The sequence below is a fragment of the Rhinolophus ferrumequinum genome, chromosome 24 (assembly GCF_004115265.2).
Source record: "Rhinolophus ferrumequinum isolate MPI-CBG mRhiFer1 chromosome 24, mRhiFer1_v1.p, whole genome shotgun sequence".
In the NCBI taxonomy this organism is placed as follows: Eukaryota; Metazoa; Chordata; class Mammalia; order Chiroptera; family Rhinolophidae; genus Rhinolophus; species Rhinolophus ferrumequinum.
In genome coordinates this window covers 44417670-44433788 of record NC_046307.1, presented here as the reverse complement: position 1 = coordinate 44433788, position 16119 = coordinate 44417670, and the positions used below count along the sequence as shown (strand labels likewise).

General features: G+C 51.9%; 1 protein-coding gene across 14 annotated transcripts in view; it reads left to right on the top strand.

Annotated features, from left to right (window-relative positions):
• The window catches only part of SUN1 (Sad1 and UNC84 domain containing 1), a 59249-nt gene that overhangs the window by 20283 nt on the left and 22847 nt on the right, over positions 1 to 16119 (top strand). For 12 of the 14 annotated variants that reach the window (XM_033095734.1, XM_033095735.1, XM_033095743.1 and 9 more), the window contains 5 exons: positions 6266 to 6355; positions 11573 to 11755; positions 13162 to 13283; positions 14094 to 14120; positions 14228 to 14404. In XM_033095734.1, the coding sequence (XP_032951625.1) occupies positions 6266 to 6355; positions 11573 to 11755; positions 13162 to 13283; positions 14094 to 14120; positions 14228 to 14404 (599 nt within the window). The remainder of the gene's footprint in view (positions 1 to 6265; positions 6356 to 11572; positions 11756 to 13161; positions 13284 to 14093; positions 14121 to 14227; positions 14405 to 16119) is intronic. The other 2 variants (XM_033095745.1, XM_033095744.1) reach the window with 1 other exon arrangement.

The window sequence follows — 16119 nt, the reverse complement described above, 5'->3', positions numbered from 1 at the left end:
TGTTGAAAATATTACTTATTGGGTTAATTGTTTTACTTATACAACCAATACCTGCTCTTTAAAAAGAATTTCAAGCACAAGGGGGTGAGTGAAAAGGAGCAGCCCCAGCCTCTGTAATTTATAGTAAATTCAGTGCAGTGTTTTCTGGGTGTTTCAACAGCTGCTTCAGGCGCACTTACAACGTCGTGACATCCTGTAAGGCGCTTTCAAATATTCGTAGGTTATAGTCATTTTTTTCCGGTTCACTGTTTTAAATAATCAGTTCGTTTTTAAGGGTTATCAGTGTAAATCATAGTTTTCCATAAACATTGCTTTGCTGCTTTAAATTGAAAATGGAGATGCGGTGATATAGAAGTACACAGAACATGATCTTTGGAAAATAATTTCTAACCCAATTTATGATTTTTTAATCTATAGGCAAAAATAACTAACGTTTTTATTAGGCTCTGCATTGTTTGGTTTTAACAGAATTAAGATTATGAGCAGAGCAATTATGTTAAGATTTAGTACTAATGTTTAAAGGGGCACCTTGGAATTTGAGTTTTAAAAGTTATTCTTTACAATGGACCTAATAATGAAACGCCTGAATGCAGCACAGCTGCCCTTTGAAAACAGAGAGAGAGATACTGCTTCCCCCCCCCCCAAAGCTGCCAGCCGGGGCCTGGGGGCACTGGGGGCCTGTGGGGTCCAGATGGCAGAGCCTGGAGCTGTGCCCAGAGCTGGGAGGACGTCCTGTCTGCCAGTCTCCTGGATTGCTGTGGTAAACAGTAAACATTCCAGTTGTATGTGGTGGTAGAACTAAATCCTCTGTTTGACCAAAGCATTCAAGAGCCACACTGAGCTTTGTACTTGCTCTTCACGTGTGATGTAGTTGTTCTAGCATGCTCTGGGAGAGGTGAAGGGCATTGAAGGAGAAACCTAGTGTAATGTAAGAAGACTCTTAACTCGCATTTTAAAGCCCGGCTATGAACCTGTGTTTGAAAAGACACTTGATGCCGTAGGTTTGTGACCAAGGTTTGCAGCCTGAACAGAGCCCTCTCCTTTCTTTAGCTTGTGCTTGCCTGTTCTCCACTAGTAAAAACGGGTATAAAAGACCCACTTTGTACTTTATAACTATAATGCTTTCTTTTCCATTAGAAGATGTCACCCTTGGCCCACCATGTCCTAAGGTGTGTGCTTTTCCCGTTAGGACTGGCAGCTCAAACTCGAAAGCTGTCCATCGTAGAAAAGCACTCTGTTACCTGGGCAGGGGGAGGGTCCCTGGTCCTTCCGTGCACTGATGGGCCGGGCTGGGCTGGGCTGGGCTGACCAGACCAGAGGGAGAGTCCTGGGTGGGGCTCTGGGCCTTCTGTGAGCCCAGCTCCTCTGTGCAGAGTGGGTAGTGTTTGGTCTCGTCAGCCTCCTGCTGCCCAGGGCACTCAGAGGGGAACCCGCTTTAGGGGAAGGGAGGGAGTGGCCTGGAAGGGAGTAGAAAAGTGAGCTGGGGAAGCCTGGAGAGGGCCCCTCTTTGTAGCGTGTCAGTTTGCAAAATGTTGACTTCAGATTCTTTCCAAGATTTTCTGATGCTGTTGAAACTTTGACTCCATTTTTTCACTACCGTTCTGGCACTGTTGAGGCTGTGAATGCAGTCAGGTCTGTCTTGAGTCCCAGGCTGAGGCGGGGGAGGCAGGCCGCCTGCAGGCCGCATGCAGATTACGGTGGGCTGTCATTAGCAGTGCTGCGAGTGCAGAATGGAAGCAGCGTTTTGGAGACCCTTGGCGTTTATGGGGCGCTCTCAGGGGGACCAGCCGCGGGCTTGCTGTTTGCTGTCAGGCCGTGCTGACTCGCTCCTGAGAGAGCCGCCTCCCGACCTGCAGCTCCCAGTTGGAGCCAGTCCCGCTGCTGGCGGACGTAGGACTTCGGCTCCTATTTAGGTCAGGGGTGAGTGACAGCGCAGGAGAAGAAACTGGTTTATTTTGTTTAATTTAAAGCATTGGTTATATCACTTTATTCCCCCAAATTAAAGCTTAGTTTCAAAGGGAGTTTGTGTCATGTGTCAGGCCCTGCCTCACATGCATTATTTCACTCATTTTTGAACTTCATTTTATTCTATCATATAATTTCATTCAATGCTCACATTTTACAGAGGGAACTAAAGATTAATTTTACAGTGTTCAGCATCCATGTTATGATCTGTTCACGGGGAAAGATGAGGAAGGAGAGAAGGAGCTGGCAGGGTTGCCGGAGGAGGACCGCGTGTGCAGAGAAGGAGTAAAATCAGTTGTGATGACTTTATTCCGAGCTGCGTGCGCCCACTTGCCTTTTGGAGGCTCTGCTTGGCAGGGGCCAGCGCCTCTCACCCTTTCTGGGCCGAGACACGGGTCTGCGGTGTGCTGAGATGCGTCTCGCGGGCGAGTACAGGAGCGGAGACGGGCTGCGGGCAGGGAGCGCGGTGCGTGCCGGCACACAGGCCCAGCGCCTCTGTGGCCGAGGTGCTCTCCTCCCTCTGCACTGTCCCCAGCGTCCAGGGCCTTTCTGCACTGCCGCCCGTTTGGTGGTGGGACCTTTGGGTTTTTAGTACGGGTGTTTTATTCCATTTGTGGCTCCTCTTATAAAACGTTTTACCAAAAATCCACTGCCTGTGTCTCCCTGTTGTCACCTGCAGGTCACTGTGCTGTGACCCTATCTCTTGTGCCTGTGATGGGAAGTTAGACTGACGGTCAGCAGTGGTACTTGGTTCTTTGACAGAGTTTTATTTCAGGCGCAAGTTAAATTTCTTTTTCCATCACGCATGAGGCCCACGTTGAACCTGCCTGAGGTGGCATGGCACAGCTTTACCGTGCGTGTCATTGACTGGAAGGGTGGCTGCAGCGGCTCCTGCACTTCTGAGAGCTTTTGAAAACAGCCTTTGTTGTGCACTCGAAGTTAGCCAGTGTATCTCTTAGGTGGACAAATGTGAGAATGCACATTTGCAACTTTTAAAGTAAAAGGCTGTAAGTTCACGGCTGTGGGGCTGTCCCTTGCCGGTTTGCGGACGGCTCCTTCGGTGCCAAGTCCCTGGCTCCCCTCCTCTGTCTGATCTGTCACCTCCTTCCCACCTGCCCGTGTCAGGACTGGGCCTCTGGGGAGTCGGAGTTGGAGCCCCGCACTGGAGGCTCTGCCCTGGTCGCTGGCTGCTCTGCGCCCCGTGTCACAGGGTCTCCAAATGACAGCTGAAGCATTGAGCCTCGGGCGTCTGCCATCACTTGTTTACAACCTGAGTGCTGACGCCTGTCCAGGGGACACCCAGCTCACTGAGTCCCTATCAAATGCCACGGTGGGGGGTTGGTGGGCTTAGTGGGCAGCGATTGTGACAACTTGAGCCTGGGTCACTAACGCTCCCTCATGCAGGCTTAGTGGCCTGGAAGGGTGACTGGGAATGAGGTCAGTCAGGGAGTAACTGAAAGGGAATGAAAAACACTAGTCAGTTCCCCCTTGTAGATGAGGAGGACGATGACGAGTCCAGCTTATCGTGGCTGCGCACTCTGTCACCACTGCACGTCAGTGCGGTCAGAAGCCATCACCACACTGGCCCTGGGCTGTGGCCAAGGTTCCCCTGTGATGCTGGGAGGAGACCTGGCAGGACTGGGCTGGGAGCTCCGCTGTGGCTGCAGGGAGAGGGGCTGTGAGGACCCTGACCAAGAGTGAAGTGTCGGCTGGGGCGGACTCGGGGCACACGGGGACCGAGGCAGCACACAGGTGGTAGCAGCCCACGTGTCACGTGATCAGGTGCTTTCACTCGCACAAAGGTCTGCTGTGTCCTGACGGTGCCAGGTCAGGATGGGTTGTGCCCGTGGCACGTGTGTTCTGCGTGGGCTGGTGGGCTCGGTCCCTGAGAGGAACTCAGGAGTGTCGGGATGGTTTTAAAATGCAGGAGTTTTGTGATATTGGTTGAAATTAGTAGGCACAGTAAAATGTTTATATATAAGCAATGATTTCATTTCTATGGGTACTTGATTTTTTAAAGAATATTTGAACTTTAAAAAAATGGTGTGAATTAAAGTACTTTTAGCTTATAGAAATCAGTCATTTATTGCATTTTTTTAAATTCAGTTTAAAATAAAAAACAGTTCACTCATTTCTCCCACCACTCACCCAACCTCCCATCTATGGCAACCTCCAATCTATCTGTTCTCTGTACTTACGAGCTTGCTTTTTTATTTTGTTTTTTGTTTACTCATTAACATTTTTTAAAAATTTATTTTCTGTTAATAAAAGCGAGGTCATATGGTACTTGTCCTTTATGTCTGACTTATTTCACTCAGCAAAGTACCCTCCAGGTCCATCCATATTGTCACAAATGGTAAGATTTCAGTCTTTTTTATGGCTGAGTAATGTCCCATTGTGTATATGTACCATCTTGTCTTGGTCCACTCATCCATCCAATGCTGCAGGGAACACGGGCTGCAGGTATCTTTTCGTTAGTGTTCTCATTTTCTCCGGATAAATACCCAGGAGTGGACTTGCTGGGTCATGAGGTAGTTCTAGTTTTATACTGATTTCCATAGTGGCTGCACCATTCACATTCCCACCTGCAGTGCACAAGGGCTCACTTGTCCCCACGTCCTTGTCCTCGCCAGAACTTGTCTCTTGTCTTTTTAATGATGGCCATTCTGACAGCTGTGAGGTGACATTGAGGTTTTCACGTGCATTTCCTTGAAGCTTAGTGTCGTTGAGCATCTTTCCATGTACCTTTGGCCATCTGTACGTCGTCTTTAAACAAATGTCTGGTTGTATCTCCTGCTCAATTTCCAGTTGGAATGTTTGTGGGTTTTTTTGTTTGTTTGTTTTTTGTTTTGCTGTTGAGTTGCATGAGTTTTCATATATATTGGATAGTAACCCCTTACCAGATAAATGATTCGTAAATATTTTCTCCCATTTGGTTGGTTGCCTTTTCATTTTGTTGACAGGTTCCTTTGCTGTGCAGGTGCTTTTTGATGTCGTTGCACTTGTTTATTTTTGCTTTTGTCGCCTTTGCTTTTGAATCCAAAAGATCGTTGTCAAGACTGATGTCAAGGAGCTACCACTATATTTTCTTCTAGGAGTTTTATGGTTCCAGGCCTTACATTCAAGTCTTGAACCCATTTTGAGTTTGCTTTTGTGTGTTGTGTAAGATGTGTCCAGTTTTATTATTTTACATGTGTCTGTCCAGTTTTCCTTACTGAAGAGACCATCTTTTCCCCATTGTATGTTCTCGGCTCCTTTGTCGTAAATTAATTGAGCATATATGGGTGGATTTATTTCTGGACTGTCTATTCCATTAATCTGTGTGTCTGTATTTATGCCAGTACCATGCCGTTTTAATTACTATAGCTTTTTGATATAGTTTGAAATCCGGGAGTGTTATGCCTCCCACTTTGTTCTTTCTCAAGATTGCTTTGGCTATTCAGGTTCTTTTGTGGTTTCATACATATTTTAGGGTGGTTCTATTTCTGTTCAAATCAGTAATTTTTACATATATACACATATATGTCCAGGAAGGTCTTTAGTTTTAGTTTTATCTTCCTTAGATTACTCAACACAGATTATGAGTCACATTGCTGCTATGAGCATGCTATTTTTTTTTTTAAATTGGGGGCGGGGGGGGGGAGAGAGAGAGAGAGAGAATTTTTAGCCAAAGGAAAATTTGAGTCATTCCAAAGAAATGTAGATGACAGCCTGAAAAACAGTATGCTCAACACTTTTTAATTTATAAATAATCTGTGTTTTCTTTTGGGGAAAAATAAGTGTGAACAGCTTTTTTGTTGTTTGCCCTATAGTTTCGGATTCTGGGTGCTTGTGAGAACGGCTGTCTGGGAAAGGATGTGGGGCTTCTTGACGGTGGGATCAGAGCTAGTTCTATTGTAGTTAACGGCAGTGGAAACCTGTTTCAGAAGAGTGGGGATATTGGACACCTTTGGGAATTTAAAAAATATGATTGGAGAGGGTTTTGAGTTGCTTTCAGCATTTTTTTGAAAGTGCCCCAGTTTTCATAATTCTGAGTCAGGCAGCAGGATTTCCCCTTGTTACTTTTATAGCCAAATCGTTTTAGGGAACTAAATATACCAGAAGTGTTCCTGGGCTTATAGCTATGAGAAAACTTCTCCCCTTTGTTTAAAAAAGTAAAACAAGACACTGCTACTGGTGACTTTGCCGGTTCAGTAGTGACACTGCATTGGTCTGAGGACGGAACGGGCGGGCTGCAGCAGGCAGGACCACTCTGCATCTCTAACCTCTGACCCCTGCCTTGCTTTTCCCACTTCTGCAGTGTGATCGTGAACATGGACTTTTCTCGGCTCCACATGTATACGCCTCCTCAGTGCGTGCCCGAGAACACTGGCTACACGTATGCACTCAGGTGAGCGTGTGTGCGTGTGTTGTCACTGTGTCCCCGTCACCTCTGGAATGCCACAGAATTAAGGGGAGCCATGGTACTTACAACCAGATGTTACGTTTTGAAAGAGAAAATATCTGTCAACTTTACATCATGCAATGGCTTTACGTAGCTATCAAACTGGTTTGGCAGCTGTGAGGTTGTTTGGATGTGGCCATTTCTTGCTGACTCCTGATGACGCAGTGCATGGGTTACTGCTTCAGACCACCCTGTGGCCTGTGGCCTCGGAGCCCATGTCTGTGCCATGCTCGGGGCTATGTGGTTCCTGTTGCAGGGTGGGCATTGCAGAGGTAAAGAAGCATCCGGGAAACGTGGCCTTTGAGAGGAGGCCTCACAGACAGTGTGACGAAGCCGAGGCTTCAGAAGCAGGACCTCGTCAGTGCTCACTTCTCAGGGCATGTGCTGATGTGCTACCGAAGCTTGAAGTTGGAGGCCCAAAAGCTGCCGACTTGCCCATTACATTTCTAGTTATCAAACAGGAGGGATGATCGCAATGAAACTTAAGTATGACCAAATTATGGCTTAGTGCCGAAGGAAAGTCCATTACTGGATTGGTTAGGATTTGATTGGCAGTTCTAAAACTTTTGCATCCGGGCAAAATGTTTAAGGCACACAGGAAAATGCTTGTGTAATTTTTTGCAGTGGTTTCTCTTCTAAAGGGTGAAAATGCAATAGAAACTTTAAGCAAATTGGAAGGTATTTTAAGGAAAATACTTTTTAACAGCATTAGTCAAATCTTGCACTTAATGATTTTTTCATTCACCGTTCTATAATAGATCACGTCACACTTGCCATAGTAACACACACTGTTTTTGTTAAAAGTCCTATAGTATTTTAGCACAGAATACTCAAGCCAACTCAAGTCAAACTGTTCCCTATTCTGCATTGTGGAGCATAAAAAGAATTATTTTGGGTCACTTATTTTTAGCTTTTATAACCTTTTTTAAGTGTCTCTGCTTTGGGACAGCAGCACTGTAAATGTCAGTGACTCGCAGCTGTGTGGGGAGGTGAGGGAGGACGAGAGGTGAGGTGGGAAGGTCGGGCAGGTGTGCTTGACTGAGGGCAGTGGGGACCAGTGAAGGGATTTCAGCAACAAGTGACATGAGCAGGTCTGTGCTCAGAAGGGTGCCGCAGTGTGGGAGTGGGTGCAGGGGTGGGGGGTCTGTTCAAGAGGTCGTCCTGGCTCCATTGTCCTTCAGGCCGCCCCCCCCCACTTCCCACTCTGACCCTCTGATCTGGTTGCCCCTCATTTCTGATGACGCTGCACTGGGCGACGGCTGTCTGTCCAGTTCCGCTCCGGCCCTCACTCTTAGCAAGGGCTCCCCCCCGCCCCCCGCCGCCCCGTGATGGTCATTCCATGTGTAGCAGGAATGTTTCCTACTGTACAAGATGCCGCACAGTGGGAATGTCTCGCGTGGTCTCCTTGCTCTCACCTGGCTCAGCACTTGGCAGTGCTTGGCTCCCCTGTGCCCTCCCACTGGATTGTTTTGAAGCAAATCTCCAAAAGATGACATTTTAAAAACTATCCAAAATACCAGTATCGCAACAAAAAGCCTCTAGTAATTTAAAATAAGTCCTAATAACTCCCTATATGTCAGACACTAAGTCAGATCTTCATCTTTTTTAACAACCATTTAAAAACGGTCAACCTAAACAGATCATCCCATTCTGTTTGGCTGATTTGTCTCGTAATCTGTGTCTCCTGCAAACTGGTGGTTAGATGTGGCATTTGACCAGTCCCGGGGGTTGTTTGTTGGCATGACTACGTGGTAGGTGGCACTTCCTCTTACGTTCTCTTAGGAGATGCTTGCCTCTAGGTGCTGAGGTTGGTCAGTGTTGTCAGCTGGAGCCACTCATCAGGAAGTCCCATCAGCTTCTCACGATGGGCGCAGCCGCCACGGGTAGTGCTGCCTTGGCCAGGAACACGTCCCCAGAGCGCCCGTCGTGTTGCATGCTCGCGCTCGGTGCGAGTGAGGCTGGACAACGAGGTGTCTGCCTCTCAGCCTCTGGGGGGGGGGTGTCGATTTTCAGCCGCAAAGAAAGGGGGGGTGGATGGCTGTGGCTCAGCACAAGGCGAGAGTGCTTCAAGGAGGGAGGAGTCGTCAGCCAGTCAGAGGCTGCGGGGGCCGCCAGCATGGCCAGTGCACTTGCCCCGGGGGTCACTTGGCAAAAGGGGCAGTGATTGGAGCAGGAGTTGGAATGAAGTGGTTGAGGAGTGAGGGTAGACACAGCCCCCCTTTAGCAAGTGTGGCTGCTAAGGGAAGGAGAAAGGGCGTGGCTTTATTTATTCTTTGTTTTCACCAGGGGAAGAGATGAGAGTGTGTCTGGATGCTGATGGTAAGGAGCCAGTAGGCAGAGGCTGAAGACGAGCGAGAAAAGATAACTGACAGTAAGATCTAGAAAGTGGGAGGGAGACTCAGTGCGGGGCCCGCAGCTGGGCCGCGTGACCGTGGGTCCTTCCACAGAGCTACCTGAGGGGCACGTGCAGATGTGGAACAGGAAGCAGGCCCAGAATTCTAGATGAGAGAGCCGGAGGAAGTGATTGAGGGCCACGGGCACCGGGAACAGGTGACCACCACCCAGATGGCCAGGCAGGAGCGAGGACCTGTTGGGTGTGGGAACGGAGGGTGTGTCAACCTCGTGGTATGACGTCTCTAGGAGCCGACAGCAGTCAGAAGCTGCACAGAGAGAGGGATTGGGTTTATCTGGGCGGGGTGGTGCCAGGCCACTGACACGGATGGGACCGCAGCTGGGGGCTGGGGCCACGCTGGAATTGGAGTCCTAGGGGCTGAAGGGCGTTGTGGACGGTCCGAGTGATGGCTGACGTGCAGTCTGAGTGTAGGACCTCACAGTGCAGTGTGGGTTAGGCATTCAGAGAAGCATCACTGATGTGGTCTGCCGCGGCGCCCTCCCCCGCCCCCCCTGTCGCCAAGGTCGCCGAGCTGCAGGGTCTGTACTGTGTGCTCTGCTGGCACCGTGCCCACTGCCACAGCCTGGTGTCCACGTGAGAATTTTCCAACCTTGAATCAGAAGTGTATCTAAAGTCAGATTTCAGAGAGCCTGCATGGCACTCCCAGGGTATGACAATGTCACACTCCCAGGGATGAGACCCAGGCTGTGTCTTTGGGGTCTTCGTCTAGAGTATCTTTCTTCATATCCTCATTCTGTCCCTTAATTCCCTCTCATCCTGGATCGGACACCTCCCCCTGCAGTTTGGTGCCACCTCCCAAGCTCCATAGTAAAGCAGCGACGTCCTTTAATGCCACACTTGCCACGCTCTTGCTGCATGGACAGGCACCTGGGACACCTGTCTCCCACAGGCGTTTGGGCCTTTCTGCCTGGGCTCGGGGCACATCTGTCTGTAGGACCCTGTCACATGCGATGCTTGGGACCCTAGGGCACCACGTGCCTGGACGGCTACTCTGATGGGAGACCTGTGCAGTCACCTGATGCATCAGGTAATCGGCTGAGGGCAGTCCCTGGCGGCGGAGCCTGGAGTTGCTCCCCCTCATCCCTGCTGGGAACGTTGGGAACCGCCCCGGGCTGGTTGGGGTCTGGAGCACCCACTGCCAAGCTCAGAGTGAAACGCCCCAGTCCGCCTCCTTCCAGCGGCACCGGGAGCACTGTCACTGGCGTGGAGAGGACCTCCCAGGCCTTCCCTGTGCCCCCCTCACCTGTGTGTCTCAGAGCTGTGCTTTTGCTTCTAGTTTGGTTCACCTAGTAGGATGCCACGCGGGTATCTGCTCCCTTCACTGACCCGCGCAACCTGGAGGCCTGTCTGTGGAAGTGGGTACAGCTTTTGTCTGTGTCTTATTCTGGGTGTGTCCTGCTTGTCTCACTGCGCGTAGATGGACATTCTCCAGTTGCCAACTGTTACAGGACGTTGCAGCCCACGTTCTCCTGTGGGCTCCTCCTGTGCCCGCCCTAACCAGACCACAGCCTTCCCATGGGGAAGGCGCGCCAGGTTCTGAGTGGAAAGCCAGGACCCTGTCTAGACTGTGGGAGTCTGTAGTGTCCCCACGTTGTGACCTCCAGGGCGTGGTGGGGTGGGGGCAGAGTCAGAAGAACCTTCAATGGTGTATGTGACGTGTCACGCGTGTGATGACACGAAGACGTTTGTATTGATTTACTCTGCGTCACATCTGATAAGAACCATGAACTTGATGGTGAAATATTTTTGTAATGTAAGATATGATGCAGAAATGTCCTTCAGCCCATTTGCTTCACTCAGATTTCCAGATCCTTTGCCAGGTCTGCTCTCCTGGTGGGGCGGTTTTCCCACTGCCTGGTGGGCGTGTCCCGGCTGTCCCTCCCTGTGATGTTTGAAACTGCCTGTCACTCGCTGCAGGGCATTGGGAGTCCCTGCCCATGCCCCCGTGCCCTGGGTTCTGAGGCTGTGTCCTTGCCTGCAGTTTTCCCTGCTGGCTCAGGAAACCCTCAGCTGCGTCCTGTCCCGCCCTCTCCTCATCTTGCTCCTCCCTGCTGGGTGGTGGGTCACCTCTCCTGCGATGTGGACACCTCCCTGCTAGGTGACCATGTAGTGTGTGATGTGAGGGAAAGGGCTGCTGTCAGTATGCTTGGGCCCCTCAACCGGCTGGCCGCGTTGGGATGCATGACCCCACATCCTGGATGCATGCAGTAGGTGATCAGTGAACATTTCTTGATTTGGAAACACTCGCTAAGGACACAAAAGGACACAACGTTAAGACAAGTGCATGGATGGGTGTTGGAGTGACTTCTTTGCCACCAGCTCGTCCTGCGTTATGGTGAAGTTGATGCCGAGTGGGGACGGTTGTGTGCCGTGCTCGTTCCTCTTCTGCTCACTCTGGTTCATTCAGTGATGACTGGTGTGTGGGGTTAACCCACTAGTGGTTCTGCCTCTGTCACTGCTTTGCCGGGCGGTATCTATAAATACTCACGTGATTGCCTGTAGGGGCATTCTCATGAATTTAGCCTCTTAAAGCAAGTTAGGGGCAGCTCTGTCTCAGCCCTAGGCCTGGCGGGGAGGCGGCTTTCACTCTCTGGTCAGCCTCCGCTTTCACACACTTGGTGCCGGCTTATTTTGCTCTGTAGAAAGGTCGCCACACAATGGCTGTTTCTAGAATTCTCTTTATTTGCTCAGTTTGTTTCAGAAGTGGAGCTGGAAGCACTATTTACCTTGACGTGTTCTTTTCCTTCTAGTTCAAGTTACTCTTCCGATGCTCTGGATTTCGAGACTCAGCACAAACTGGGTCCAGTGTTTGATTCTCCAAGAATGTCCCGCCGTGGTGTGCACCGGCTCAGCACAGCCACGGGGGGCGGCCAGGCTGGGGACGCTCAGTTCTGCACCAGCAGCACTACCACCCTGAAGGAGAGAGTGACCAGGTAAGCGTCCTCGGCTGTGTCTCGCATTGTAGTGCCGCTGGGACCACACGTGCGCTTGTGGGCCTGCGGCCACGCTCTTGAGCTAAAGGCCATGTGTGGCACGTGCAGATCACCACGTGGCAGATCCCCACTGTGGCGTCTGGCTTTGCGGTGAGCAGGACACGCGGTTCTGGAAAGCCTGGGCCATGGTGTCGTCTTCTGCCAGTTGCCTTTCCCTTTGAGAAGCCTGGGAGGGGTGGAATAGGGCACCTGTCACGGGCACACAAGCCACTCTAGGCAGTGCCGGCCGCACGGTCCACCTCTGTAGCCGGAACCGGACTCAGCTGTGCCTTCAGGTGGCTTGGGGGCCATTGTAGCCAGTCCCTGCATCGCTGCAGCCTGAAGTCTGTCTGTAAAGTTCGGTGAGCAGACAGACACGCCCATGAAACTCACATCACACGCACTCACCATTATCACGGTCACTCGGTTTCTGAACTCTCCATGTGCCCAAGAATGAGCAAAAGTGGGCAAGATCTCTGTGCCATCAGAGGTGAAGACTAGAAGTGACAGCTTCACTTCAGGTTGCTCACAAGTGATGAGTTTCCAACCCGAATGGCTCCTCGTCTAAGGAACGGGGTGATGGCTGCCAAGGGAGGCGTGGAGGCTGCAGGGGCGAGTCTGGGCGCTGGCACGGCCTGTCCTGGCGTCCCTACGAGGCGCAGTCACCGCGGAGCTTGTGCAGACTGAGGTGCCCGGGAGTCCACCTTGAGAGTGCGGCAACTGGTTCACCAAGGCGCCCCAGGCGCTGCATTTGCTCGAGGCTGTGGGCCATGTAAGGGCCACCCAGCCGTGCTCAGGCTGCTTTCTGTCAGCAGAGGGCGCCTGACCAGGTGTCCTGACAGCAGGTTGTTACTGCCACCAGCCTTTCACCCGCTGCTGGGTGCCGCCTGGCCCACCACCTGATGGGCCCCTGAAGTTTGTCAGCAGGAGTGCAGAGCTGCCTGAGGTCACAGCCTCCCTGCTGTGCTGAATGCACCTCAGTCTCACCTGGGGCTTAGAGAGAGCAAGGACTGGGGCTGTGTGTGTGTGTGTGTGTGTGTGCGCGTGCAGTTACTTGCTTTAAAGGGAAGGGTAAAATGAGAAATGGTGTGCCTTTTTATTTTTAGGCCATTTTATACATAGGTGATTTTAAGTTTTAACCATTTGGGTCTTAGGGCCCCAAATAATCTGAAATCGATATTGTTTGCACAGCCTCAGAAGGAATCCTTGGATCCCAGCTTAAAACTTCCTTTGTAGATGAGCAGATGCTTCATTACGGCACAAAAGATACAGGAAAATGCTGTCTTAAAGCTCAAAGATTTTGTGTTGGTAAAATGTAGTGTTTACTAGGACAACCATAAACGTGTTCCCTGTTCCTTTCTTTTCAGAATAGCGAAACAGCACAGCAGCGCGGGCAGGCCGGCTCTGAGGAAGGGCGCGGCTTCTCTGCGGCCTCCCGTGCTGGACGAGTCTCTCATCCGCGAGCAGACCCGGGTGGACCACTTCTGGGGTGAGTTATCTACAGCTGGTTGTCTCTCAGGCTGTTCTGGGAGAAGGGAGGCCATGGCCAGGGTGTCCCTTTGCCCCTTCCGGGGCAGGGGAGGGGAGGCCCCCGCAAGGTCGACGCTCCTCTCAGCTCAGCTGCTCTGTGGGGCTTGTGCAGTCATTTGCTGTGACCTGGCAGGGGGCCGTCACTGGTGTTACCTTGGTAGGATGTCTGAGTGAAGGCACCGTAAAAGTCAGTGTGATTTAAAGTCCCTGCCAGTGCCAAGCACGGGGGGGTACACAGACTGACAGCAGGAAGCGGGGTGCCTGTGCACGGACTCGACTGAGAGCCGTGGGAGGGCGGTGCCAGCCCTGCTGGGGTGATACTTCCGGAGCCTCAGTTTTGGCGGAACATGGAGCTGCAGCCATGTCCACCTGAGGTTCTGGCCGCCCTTTTGAGAAGACCAGAAGACCTGGATTCGTACCAGAAGTTTCTTGTGCTGATTTTGGGAACCTTCAGGATTCGTGCTGGGTGTTTACTCAGCCAGTGGGAACAGTGCCAGGCAGAGGAAGGCGCATGTGCTCTGGACGCGGGTCTGAGAGGGGGCGGTTCTCCCTGTGGTCGCCTACCATGTAGGGTGGACCGTGTGCTGTGTGCAGGTCCTTGCACTGTGTGGGGAGCGTCTGCATGGATCGTGGATTGGGAGAAATTCCCACTGGTTTCAATGCCGTGAAGGAGTTTAGTAAACATTGTAACCTTTACTTTGTTGTGTGGGTTTTGTTCTGCTGTGGTGATTTGAAGTCAATAGCAGAAATGTGTGTGTGTGTGTTTTAGGTCTTGACGACGATGGAGATCTGAAAGGTAATTATTTAGTTCTTTCTCTTCCCCACACTTTTTGAGATGAAAGCTTTAGTTAGATGTCTGCAGATCGTGATAAACAGGCTCCATCTGCTTTTTGGAAACTTCAGGTGGAAGCAGAGCTGTCATTCAGGGAAATGGTGACATGGCAGCAGAAGCCGCCAAGAGCAATGGTTACACCTGTAGCAGCTGCAGCCTGCTGTCCGAGCGCAAGGACGCGCTCACCGCCGTGCCCGCCTCCCGTGGGACCGTGTCGAGGATTTACTCGAGGGACAGGAATCAGAAACGTAAGTCTCTCCCTTTAAAGTTGAGGGAAAGATTTCGTGTCCCTTTTCTTTATAACCGGTTTTATGGTCTCCAGAGTCTCGACGTAGACTTGAATTCAGAGTTATCCTTTAAAAGTTTAAGAAGTGCACCCAAAATTAGCTTTCTTCTGTCTCATCCTCTTTCAACTTGCACTTTATGTGGTTGGTGTTTTTGTCCCTGGGAGTGTCTGAAATTCTATAGATTTGAACTTTGGGTAAGCAAAAGAAAGTGCCTAACTTCAGTGACACCCGTGGAAGGGACCGTGCCGTCCCTTTTGGATGCACAGACGTTCACATGTGCTGAAGGGACGGCTTGTGAGGGTGCTATCACCTCCACGCAGAGGTGTTCACGCAGCGAGAGTGAGGGAGACAGTCCTCGGTCTCGGTCCAGGTTGGGATGGCTCAGTGGGAGTGTGCGGGTCTGGCTGGGGGCACTGGCTCTGCCTGCGATGGCAGCAGTCGCGTCACAGAACACCCGCGTGCACAGGTGCACGTTGCAGTGCTGTGGTCCTGGGAGGGCCACCGCGGCCTTTCCTTCTCCCGCTCCTGGCGCTCACAGGGCCCCAGGGAAAGCCTCGCTGCAGACCCCGGGCGCTCAGCCACGCCCACGGCCCTGTGGTCCCCGCTCCCGCAGGCCTGAGAGGCTAGGGAGCCCCGGACCGCCAGTGAGCGCTGCCTCGCTTCTGAGCTGTGGCTCCTCGCCCGTCGATCTCGGGGCTGGTCTGCTTGGCAGGGCTGGAGATCATGCCTGGGCGGGTGCCCGGGATCGGGCCGGTCACTGTGTCGTTCCTGATGGTGTCTAGCGTGTGGGAGCGCCCATTTAGTATTTTCAGATGACCGTTCTGACACAGTGAGGGTGGTACCAAGACTGAGAACTCTCTTCCATTCTCGCTGCTGGTCACGGAAGTTTCTGGTTCTGTCTGCTGTGGGGTCGACCACACCGTCAGCATCCACGTATACCCCAGGAGAGCGGCCGGGGACAGGCTTTCCTCCTAACGCCCGGCATCGCTGCCGGCCTGGCGCCCCACGTGGACACATGCTCGGCTCCACATGTGCCCCCGTGCCTCCTGGCCCTCCAGCAGCCCTGCCACTGCGGCTGCCCCCATTGTGCAGACCGGCAGACTGGGGCTTAGCTAGCTTAGGGACTCGCCGGTGAGCGCTGGGCCTTGGACCTGGGCCTGGGCGTCTGCTGCGCGGTGTGTTCCCCTAGATGCCTCTGCTTCCCGTGCTCCTTGTTGAGGGCAGCCCACAGAGATGCCACGGGTGCCGATACTGCCCTTTGAAGCGGGCGAACGTCCTGTTGTTCTGAGTCAGCTTGTTCTGCAGACTGTGAGCAGTCGGCTCACAGATGGGCGAATGGGCGAATGTTTGCTGCTTTCCCACAGCCTCCTCGTAGAGGTCACAGCTGTTTACAGCCAGCCAGTAGTCACTCTGTTGGGATAGTACGGTGGGCGTGGGGGCGCCAGGTGCTGGGCGTGCTTTTGGGAGTTGTCTCTGGAAACCCATCGCACGCCCCTGGCTTAAATTGGCCTTGATGTTTCTTTCTTTTTTTTATTGGGGAAGGGGAACAGGACTTTATTGGGGAACAGTGTGTACTTCCAGGACTTTTTTCCAAGTCAAGTTGTTGTCCTTTCAGTCTTAGTTGTGGAGGGCGCAACTCAGCTCCAGGTCTAGTTGCCGTTGCTAGTTGCAGGGGG